Source organism: Lonchura striata, chromosome 15 (genome assembly GCF_046129695.1).
Source record: "Lonchura striata isolate bLonStr1 chromosome 15, bLonStr1.mat, whole genome shotgun sequence".
Classification (NCBI taxonomy): Eukaryota; Metazoa; Chordata; class Aves; order Passeriformes; family Estrildidae; genus Lonchura; species Lonchura striata.
The window spans coordinates 6,109,356-6,119,856 of record NC_134617.1 but is presented as its reverse complement, the minus strand read 5'-3'; the positions used below and the strand labels follow the sequence as shown (position 1 = coordinate 6,119,856).

Below are 10,501 nucleotides of genomic sequence, written 5' to 3'. Positions count from 1 at the left end.
ATACTATTCTGAGAGAATCTGGTTCATGATTTATTAGACCTTTGTGGGACAGGCCCATAGAAGGCATATGGAATAAATCAGGTGAAACCCAGAGCTGGTTCCACCCCTGCTACTGCAGTGAGGGTGGTGGGAGCGTGGCAGCCTGTGGGGAGGCTTTCCAAGGACACCCCACAGCACTGGCTAGGATGGGTCTGAGGTCTGCTAACAGGACCTGGGGTTAGAAGAGGAAGTAAGCAGGATGCTGGGAGGTGAGTGGTGAGGAGCTTGGTCCTTCCCAGGCCCCAAAATGTCTGGGCTACAGCACCGTGCAGCTTGGTGCCCCACAGCGCCGATGGAGAAGGGGGGTGGGAGGGAGGCGTGTTGCTACAGTTCTGCCGTTACCACATCCAAAATTATCGCTCTTATAAACAAGGCGAGCTAGGAGCAAACCTCAGGACAAACCAGAACTCGTCTGGGGGGAGCAGGAAAAGGCAGGAGCCACAGAGAGGGGGGTGGGAGGTGGGCTCCTGTTGCTGGCACTGTGGTTTAACCCCACTCACCCACCCGTGCTGCTGGACCCTCTCGCAGCCACCTCACCTGGTGGCTGAATTTCCCCCGGTGCAGGCTGGAAGGGGGAGATGTGGAGGTGAAGGAGCAGGGGTACCTGGGGAGCAGCTCCTCCGTGCTGATGTAGGAACTTCTCCCTAGCCCCAGGCAAGTATCCAGCAGCAATTATCTCCAGTGGGTGCCACCCAGAGCGAACCTCTCCTGGGTTTTATTTCCTGGCCATCTCTGCTGTAAAACCCGTGTCCCTCCTCTCACAATGAGGGCTGGGCCTGGCTGGCTTGTACTCAGCAAATGGGAAGCAAAGGAAACTTCTGCCAGGGCACCAGAGCACCCCAGGCTGAGGTTTAAAGCCTAGGCTGGAATATTGTAATAAATCATCTTCCCATTCAGCATCCCCACCTCTCCAGACTCTGGTGCACCCCTTCTCTCCGTGGTTCTGTAGGGAGGGTTTAGCTCCATGGTGCCCAGGGCTTCTCTAAAAAGTGAATGCTGTGTGCCATTACTGCCCCTTGGGGCTGAGGGTGGCGATTTGACACTGAGTTTTAGAAGTCATCAGGTATTAGGCGGCTTCTCATAGGCAATTCACAGGGAATTGGCCTAAGGGTTCACACACCAGGCTCTGGAGGGGATGTCTGCTTCAGGGGCTGTGCTGGGGTCATCCTGCCTTCTGAGGGGCTCTTCCTGTCTCACTTCAGTTGCATTTTCTTATTAGAGTTTTATTTAATGCCAAATGAGTAATCTGCAGGTGAACAGCTTGAACATCCTTGGTGTCAAATCAGAGGGGTAAAGTCCCTGAAATAAGGAATTTGAAGCACCAGGAGAGCAGGAATTGAGAAATAACCAGTTCCTTGACTGATCATGGGAAACCCAGCCTTCTGGTCTGCTGCTGCACAAGTGTTGCAGAGATGCAGGCAGGCAGATGGATGGGTGAGTTCTAATAAATATTGGCCAATACTGACATGGCTTGGTGTGTGTGTACAAAGGGTGATTGTGAGCAGCCTAAATATGATTGTTGGGCAATAGTTTGCTGTTATGCAAATCACACCAGTGTTGCACAACCAGGGAGGGGTAATTCTTCAGGTGTCCCAGTGCTTCAGCTGGGGCTCTGCTTGGCTGAGATCATCTTGAGCAGCACTGTAGGAGCATGATGAGGGGCACAATATGCAGTTTAATGTCTTTTTCTGGGCTCAGAGGACAGATCCTGCTCCCTCTCTTTTGTCCTGTTGTCACAAAATACACCCAGCTGGTTGAGATGCTTGTCTCTGTGTCCATCTGCCACCACCTGTCCCTTCATTTAACACTGTTCAAAGCTGGACAAAGGCACAGGAGCTGTGGCTCTTGCACAGAGCCTCTCCAGACACAGGTCTGCTCTCAGATAAGCTTGAGGCCAGGTGTTTCATCCAGTTTTAAGTCTGGAGAAGTTCTTGCTTGCAGCCCCAGGGTGTGAGGAGCCCAGGCTGGCTGCAGCTGGGAACACACCCCTGCGTGTCAGTGTCTCTCCTGCTGCTGCTGCTGCTGGGGAGTGTGGCAGCGTGAGGTGTTCCCATGTGGATCTGCTCTGGCTGATCCTTAGCCAGGCCCAGGTTGCTATTAATATGCTCTTAATGCTCCCTAAGCTGGTTATAGAGGAAATTCTACTTTAGACACTACTGTGTGCTCCCTGCCAGTCCTTAGCACACCTCAGTGTATTTCTGCAACGTGCAGGATTCCCAAATGAATAGAAAATTATGGGGCATAGCTTTGTTAGGTACTTGGAAAGGATTTCCCTCTGCAACACCAGCATGTTGTGTTAATGGGAGAAATTATAAAGGGATTAGAAGGGAGCATGCTTCTGCAGCAGATGGGAAGGGGCAGGAAAGTGCAGTGGAGTGGGACTCTGTGGGCACTGGTGGGAGCTCCCTGGGCTGGGCACAGGGATGCCTGGGGCATGCAGAGCTGGAAAGGGGAGAGCCAAAGCCCCTGGCTGTGCACAGTTCTCTCAGTGCCCTCTGGAGTCCATGCCAGGGCAGATCAGATCAGATCAGATCAGATCAGATCAGATCAGATCAGATCAGATCAGCCTCTGCAGCTCCTGCACCAAGGGCCCACGAGGCATCAGTGGTTGTGACTGAATCCTCAGGTGAGGGTGACACAGCTGACACTTGTTCTGACTGAGCCCCTGAGGAGCCTTATTCAGGGTGGCTTCAAACCACGGAATCCAAGGGATTTAAGGTGAACAGGACCTCACTGCTGGGCTGTGCTCTCTTCTGGAGTTTCAGGGATGAAGCAGGTGCTGGGTGACTGTGCTGGGTATGCACTGACTCTGGCTGTGAGTCCTGGGAAGCAGGACATCCATCAGCATCGGTGCCAAGGCTGGTGTAACGTGAGGGCAGGTCCTGCTTCACAAAACAAGGTTTGGTGCCTTGAGCCAAAGCTTGCAGAGCTCCTGGAGAGTGGGGCAGGTCAGGCCAGCTGGTGTGCCTGCTGGCCAGGCTGGCTCCAAATGTGGCCCAGTGTGTCCAGCAGAGTGTGTGCATGGACATGAAACCCACAGGGCACAGCAGGGACGTTTGCTTCCTGGCTGCAGGATTTGACATTCTTCTGCTCTTTGTTTTCTGGCAGAACAAGAGAATATGTGGACTCTCATGAGTTCTGATATCTCTGATTTATCTCCTTTCTCTTCATACCTGAAATCACTGAGGATGGGGAAAAGAAAGCCTGGCTGCCAGCAGCACTGAAAGGACACTCTGTATTACCCTGTGGTTTATAATTTCCCAAGTATTTCTGTCCAAAATTACCTGAGGGAAGAACGGCTGTAGGGAACATGGAAACAGCAACAGGATGGCCACAGCTTGCTCTTGTTTATACAGGAATGGACCAGCAAGGCAGTGGGAGCATGTGAATTCCAGATGGACAAGTGGACAAATCCCTGGGAACTCCTCACACGGATTTACCTGGCCAATGTCTTCCTCTGTGGTGGATTTTTGCATGTATGGACTGTGTAAACAGAGGGTAAAGGCAAATATATAGGTGTGGCATTCCACCAACCTTCCTGAATGTGCTTTTATTCTTAAAGAGACATGTGGACCTGTGTAGGGCTCAGGAGACAGTAAACTGAAGGTGGGGGAAACTGTTCTCTGCCAAGGCCTTTGATGAGAGCCAGCTCTGAAGGCAGAGGTAATTCCAAGGGAAAGAAAACAGACATTTGGGTGTTTTTAGGATCAAGGCATTGCCTTCAAAGCTGCTTGGGCATCTTAGGCTAACCTAAGGTAGGTGTTGTAAATAAAACAAGTGACCTGTAAAATACACCAGGTCTTTGCATCTCTGCTTTCTCTTCTGCTGGGCAGCCGGGATGCAGAGGCTGGGGCAGGCTGGTGAGGAATGGTGCTGATCCAAGGATATGGCAGCAGCAGTGGAGAAAACCATGCCAAAGTTGTGCATGTACAGAAATGAATGGTTTTAGGGACATAGAATAAACACTTAGCATGTGTCAAAACATCTCTGTAAGGCGCAAAAGCAGCTGTTGATGCAGAGTGTATTTATGTGGAAATATGTCTGGAGGTAGTAAACACCAGTTTATGCTCCTCTCCATGGATGTGCACACATGCCTTTCATGGCATAACGTGAACATGACTGAAGGGGAGGCCTGGTAATCGAGATGAGAAAAGATATGGAAGCACATAAAAGGCAGAGATTTTACATTCTTGTAAAGCCTTCAAAGATGAATTCATGCACGGGTATACAAATATGCAGGGTGGGGGGAAGAGATGTACCCAAACACATCAACAGGGAATTATACCCACAGAGAGATGAGCAGTCCCCCTCTCTTTTTGGATGTATGTTGAATACCTTTATGATGATAATTAAAGCCCCTGTTTGGGTGTTGCATCTTGTGATTTACTGCGGTCTTATAAATCTTTCAGCAATTTGAGATCTGCAGGGAACAAAGGTACTGCAAAGTTTGGAAAAGAAACAAAGAGAAGGAGCTGCACCACATTCAGCAGAGGGTACCCTGAGCTATCTGGAAAGAGTGGCTGATAGGCACGGAGAATAGGAGGTCCCACAGGACTTTCCAGCCCAGGAAACCAAAAACTGTTGCCTGTGGACCCCAATTCCTCCCACCAAAGGGAGGCACCCATCCAAAGTACCTCTCCCTCTGGCTGGCTCTTACACTCGTGAAGGGGATCTGGGTCATGCTGATTTCTCTCCAAAAGGGCAGAACTTTTTCTGATGGCTCCATGCCCTCCTAAAGAGTTTGAAGAGGAGAGGGCTGAAGGTGGGCAGGGAAAGCCACGTGTGAGGTCGGCAGTGCTGTCGGATCTGAGGGTGGAGGCGGGGAGACAGAACACTTGGGAGCAGACAGAATGGGGGTGGAGCTGGTTTTGGGGAACCGGGGAGGGAAATGGAAACGGAGCTAGTGAGGGATGTGCTGGTGAAGGATAGAAAGAGAGAAAAAATACTTAGATGAGATGTGTGAAATGGGGGGATGTGGCAAGAGGCACTGGAATGCAGAATTAAGGTGGTGAATGTGGTAGAGTCTGGAAAGAAGAGGCAGAGATCTGGAGCGCTGTATGGAGACACACAGGGGAGTGGAAAGATGTCACAGTGGGATAGAGAACAAAGATGCGATCTCTCTAAGAGGATTGATGTGTGAGAGGAAGGTGGGCCAGCAGGGCTCCACTCCACCCCAGAGCATCCCTGCTGGAGGTCAGGAGTGACCTTGAGGAGGGATCTCCTCCATGCAGTCTGAGCCTCTGACCGCTGGCAGTGGGAGCATTGTCTGTGGACATGCACAAACCACATCTCCTCCCTGCCCTCTCTGTGACCTTGGCAGGTGCTCCCTGCCCTTGCCTCCAGGAGGAGAGCAGCTGTGTCAGGAGGCCAAAGCCTGAGGGCTCGGTGTGAAGTGGAGCTGTGGCTGCAGCGTGGTGGATGGAGGCTGAGTGTGACCGTCAGAGGAGCTGGGTGGCTCCTGGGTTTCAAACACAGAACCTGCAGCCCCTTTTTGGAAAGCACAGCTGGGAGGCAGACAGGAAAGGGCTGGGAGGCAGGAGGGGCTCAGCTGAGAGGTGCAAGCAGTGAATGGTGCTGGGCAGTTGTTGCATTGCTGGCTGAGAAGGAACATCCTGAGGGCTTCACCAGAGCCATGGTGCCATTGGTGTGCTGCTGCCTGGGCCTGCTAAGGGGGAAAGAAGGGGTGACTGGGATAACACCTGGAGTGCAGAACAGCCCCCAGCTCTGTGGAGGATAGCCAGGCTGCCCTCCCACCATGAAAGCAGGGAAATGAGGAAGGGACATACATAATCTGCCTCTGGCCCAGCAGCACCCACCACACCATGTGCCACCCCAGCCTTTATCAGACAGACTGCTTGCTTGTGCCACCCTTCTTCAGGGTTTGTTTTGCCACTCTGAACTGGTTTTCTTCTCCTTTTGGCCAGCTTGCCTGATGTCCAGTTGGCATTTGGTGGGATAGCAGTCACGGCCATGACAGCAGTCCTGACTATTCCTGCCAAGAAATCAAAGCTGAAGAATGTGGAGGTGGAGGTGATGGTGGAACAGAGGGGTGGAGAGGCATGTCAGACCATCTGCAGAGAGCATGGGGTGGTCTGTGCAGCTGACAGTGACAGTGAATACCTTGACTTGCCCAGTGGAGATGGTGATTTCTGGCTTCCTTCCTAGGATGAGATCATTCACTGGATTCCCACCAAAAAATCAGCACTCCCTCCTGCAAACAGTTCAACCCTGCTGAGGGCATCTGTGCTGATTATTGCTGTAGATGAGTCTCCAAGAACGCCGAGGGGCTGATTCTTCAGGGAATGGAAGCCTGGCCACGTGTGGGTGGATGGGAAAGTAAATAAAAGGATGAAGAACTTGGTCAGTTGATGCATCCCAGTGCTGGAATCCTGCTTGTCATCATTGGAGTCAGGCAAAATGGGACGCACTGGAAATGAGCAAAACTGGAAATGAGTAGAAGTCAGTGGAGATTTTGGGTGTTTTTTTCAATGATCACCTGTGTGATCATTGTTCCACCTCTCCCAAAGCAGCACATGGCTTAATTCTGAGTTCTGCAAGGAAGAAAAATGTCATTGCCAGGCTACTTCTGATACTAAATAATCTACAAGAAATCCAACCATCTCTTCTTCAGCAAGGCAGGCTCAAATTAAAGTACTCAGATAAGAGCTGAACACCACAGCTAATCCCATTCCTGCATATGAATCAACTCAGCTGGAAAGCTGAGACTTTTCCATTTGTGCTCATGATTTTCAACTTTGCTCCTCTGCAGGTCTCTAGGCAGAGGTCACGGCAGGGTCCTGGTAGGAAAACGTGCTGAGAGATCAGTGCCTGCTCTTTCCCAACACCTGAGGCTGAGGGGGGAAGGAGAGACTGATGGGGCCAGGAGAATGAAGGCTGATATTCCCCTGTGGGTGAGCAGTGGACTTGCCAAGAAGGTGGGGAGCAGAGCCTCCTGTTTAGCTCTGGGGGAAGGTTGACTTCACTCCAGAGGGATGGGGGTAGTGCTGGGGTGGCTGCTGGCTGTGGCACGTCTCTGGTGATTTAGATCTGGAGATATGTAGGAGGTTTCTCTGGCTCCTGGAAACCCCAGCACAGAGAGGCAGAAAATCCCCTCCAGCATTTCCTGGGAAGTCTGCTGGGTTCTGGAGAAGGCAGGATAGAAAACGGGCAGGACAAAGGGGTCCTGGGGTGCTTAGAGTAGCTCTGAGGAGCTCTCCAGACCTGTGTAGGGACCAGTTTTGGGCAGCTGTGGCCCCAAGGAGCTGGCTTGGTGGGATGGGACAGAATCAGGGAGAGGGAGTGCAGAGATGGACATGGGGTTTGGCTGCCAGCAGGGTTTGAATGGATGATTCCCATAGAGAGGCACCCACTCACCAAGAGTTATCTCTTGGGTTAACAAGCCCCACTCCTGTTCTCTGTGGGGCTGGTGTGGTGCCCGTGGGGCTGGGAAGGGTCAGAGCCACCTGGAGTCAGCTTTACTCTCAGCTTAACGAGGAGCTGTGCAAAGATGAGCTGAGCCCAGGGAGAAACAAGAGAGGGAACAGAGCATGGAAGGAGAAGCAGAAACTTGTCAAATAAGACAAGAACCCCTGTTTGTGCGTGGGTGTGCACACGTGTGTGTGAAGCACAGCTCTGCCATGTGGTCTCAGTTTGGGCTGCATGGAAGGGGAAGATTTTTGCTCTCCCACCTGGATGGAAAGAGGAAAACTTACAAAGAAACAGGGATGCCAAAGCAGGTTCATTCACTCTCTTCACAGATCCTTTGGCATCCTCACAGAAGGAGCCTTTTGCAGCAGGGGCATGTCTCAACCCCATCTTGTTTCCTCTGTACCTGTGGCTGCCAAGCAGAGCTGATTCCATCCCTCGCTGCCTCCTCCTGGGTCCATTCAAAGCTTTCCATACAGGGCTGGATCAGGAAGCCAGGCCTCTCCCAGCTTTGGCAGTCCAAGGCTGGCCTTTCCCCAGAAATTCAATCATTCCTTCTCTCCCAAACGGAACGTGCCCCGACACCTTTGCCTTGAACCGAGTTGCATCCAGGAGCCTGGGTTTGCCCACACATGTTAAAGGTACGGCTGGAGGCCAGAAGCAGGGAAGCCAGCCACAGTTCCAGTGTGGAGGAAAAGGGGAGCCCTCAGAAGAGCCCCGAGCTTGGGGCTGTGGAAGGGGGGCTGGCTGCTGGAGCAGCAAGGTGTGCCCTGACATCCCAGCCCAGCTCCTTTCCAAAGGAGCTCCTCCTCAGCTAACATTTGGCTTTTCAGACCAGAATTGAGCATCCCTGTGGAGAGAAACCATCCAGAGTAGGAGGACTGGGTCTGCCAGGGGTCACTGCCATGGCGCTGCAGCTGTGGGGTGGTGGTGGGGTCTGGAGGTGGCAGGAGAAGGGATGGGCACAGTGCTGGGCTGAGCCCCGCAGTGCCGAGGGCTGTGGAGGCTGCTTGGCTCCCACGCGTGCTCTCCTCCCTGGAGGGCTGTCCCTGTGGGCAGCACGGGCAGGGCTTTGTAGGTGTGAGCTCTAGGTGCAGCACTTTCATCCCTGCCAGGTTTTAGGCAGAGGCAGCCAAGGAGAGGAGAATGGTCTTCTCCTCCCTTCCTCTTTTGCCCTTTGCATGTGGAGACGGAAATTCATTCTCCTTCCTGTCTCTCTGCCATGCCAAAATCTCCAGGGGAAATGAGTTTCCATGGCCAGGGGTTGAAGTTTGCCAGCACTGGCTTGAGAATATCTGTATGCACAGGCCCTGTGTTATGGTTAATGTGCAAGGGATATGGGCATCTGCCTCTGAAGGGGAGCAAACCTCTGGAGCCCTCCAGATTTCCCCTCTGATTATTACAGCATGTTTCTTCCTGCCACAGGTAGTTCATCCGATGCCAGCTGCCAGGCAAAGGAGAAGGATGCAAACAAGACATGTTAAGTAAAATAATCCTGGATGAGCAAGCTGTAAAGGAAAAGGAAATTATTCCTGTGGAGCAGGATAAAGGCTCACCAAACAGACAGCATGTGGGCAGTGCTCAGAATAGGGAACGGCTCTTTGAAGGGCATGAAAATCCACACCAGAGCTAAAACCTGGAGCTGGCTCTCAAGTGAAGGGGGAATCATCTGATGGAAGATAAGGCAAGGTTTTCATTAAGGACACCATGACCAGGAGGAAACAACAGGAATCCTGCAGGGTGAATGGTGCTGCTCAAGCCCAAGCAGACAGGACGTGATTGCAGGTGTGGTTAGTGCAGAAGAACAGCAGGACTGGGTCAGACCAAAGGTCTGCCCTGACTCATCTCTGCTCTCAATAGCAAATGCTTCAGGGAGAAGGAGCAGAGCAAACAAGTGGTGTTACTTGACCCAGATATTAACCCAGCTTCCAGACTGCATCCAGTTCAGGCACTTGTGAGCTGAAGCAGCTGTTCTGGGGACATCTGTGCTGGGGGAGAAAGAACCTCCAGTTTCCAAGAGACTCCTCATTTCATGGGAAGGAAATGCATTACATGGCTGGTCAGCACTAGACACTCAGTGTAGGAGTCCTGTGGTGGTTTTACACTGCTCCTGGCTGTGAAAAGCCCTGTGAGTGTCAGGTACAGCCCCAGCCACCAGGAATTGTCCTGCCAGGCATGGTTGTGGTGCCACGACTGCCCTGGGCAGCTGCAGACAGTCACCATCAGGCTGCGGTCAGGCTTGGCTTTGTGCACAGAGAATTTTGGCCCCAGAGCTGATGGCAGCTGAGTCCCCAAAACCCAGGCAGTAAAGGTGATCAGTGAGGTGTTTGGACAAGAAATAACAAGAGATTTGTGCAGTCTCTTGAATCCAGATGGAGTAGCAATCAAAAGGAATATGAAATTAAGAAAAATGTAAGGAATGCACATAAAAATGTGTCCTGGGGCGTGTTTTTTCCCAAGAATCACAGAATCAGAGTTTCTTTGATTCGGAGCATAATAGTGAGCCTGACAAGAAATGGGCTCAGTTGGGAAATGGCCCTTGTTTATGTGGTAGGACATAACATAGAAAGTAAAGGAAGTTCTCCACGGGCAGTGCAGAACCTGGATAAACCCTGACACAAATAATTACTTACTGTGCAATTACCTGGCACCAGAGCACCAGGCCAAGCCCAGCTCCTGTTAGAATTCAGCATCACTGTGCAGTGAAGTACTTGTCTGTCTGTCTGTCTGTCTGCATCCTCTCTCTGTCCTCAGGCTACCCAGAGGAACGCCATGGTTGTGGTTTTCTGCCCCATCCAATCCAGTTAAGACCAGCTAGTAGGTTCAAAACGTAGAGGGAATGGTGCTGAGGAAGACAGACTGAGCTGCAAAACACAAAGCCTGGAATCATATAAGCCATGAGTGCTTTAGACTGCAAAATGCTCTGTGCTCCAGAAGGGCTGGGGGGCTCGGGCACCTCAGGGTGAGATGGGATGGGGTCTTGAATGAGTGGCTTAGGTCACTTAAAGACAAAGATATCAGCAAAAGCAAGTTTGAA

The 10,501-nt window shown here is 51.8% G+C and overlaps 1 protein-coding gene across 1 annotated transcript in view; it reads left to right on the top strand.

Annotated features, from left to right (window-relative positions):
• Positions 1-8,948, top strand: part of LOC110482738 (proton-coupled amino acid transporter 1) — a 25,372-nt gene extending 16,424 nt beyond the window's left edge. The window contains exons 12-14 of the mRNA XM_077786737.1: positions 604-669; positions 5,964-6,181; positions 8,890-8,948. Of these exons, the coding sequence (XP_077642863.1) occupies positions 604-669; positions 5,964-6,181; positions 8,890-8,948 (343 nt within the window). The remainder of the gene's footprint in view (positions 1-603; positions 670-5,963; positions 6,182-8,889) is intronic.
• Positions 8,949-10,501: the final 1,553 nt, after the last annotated feature.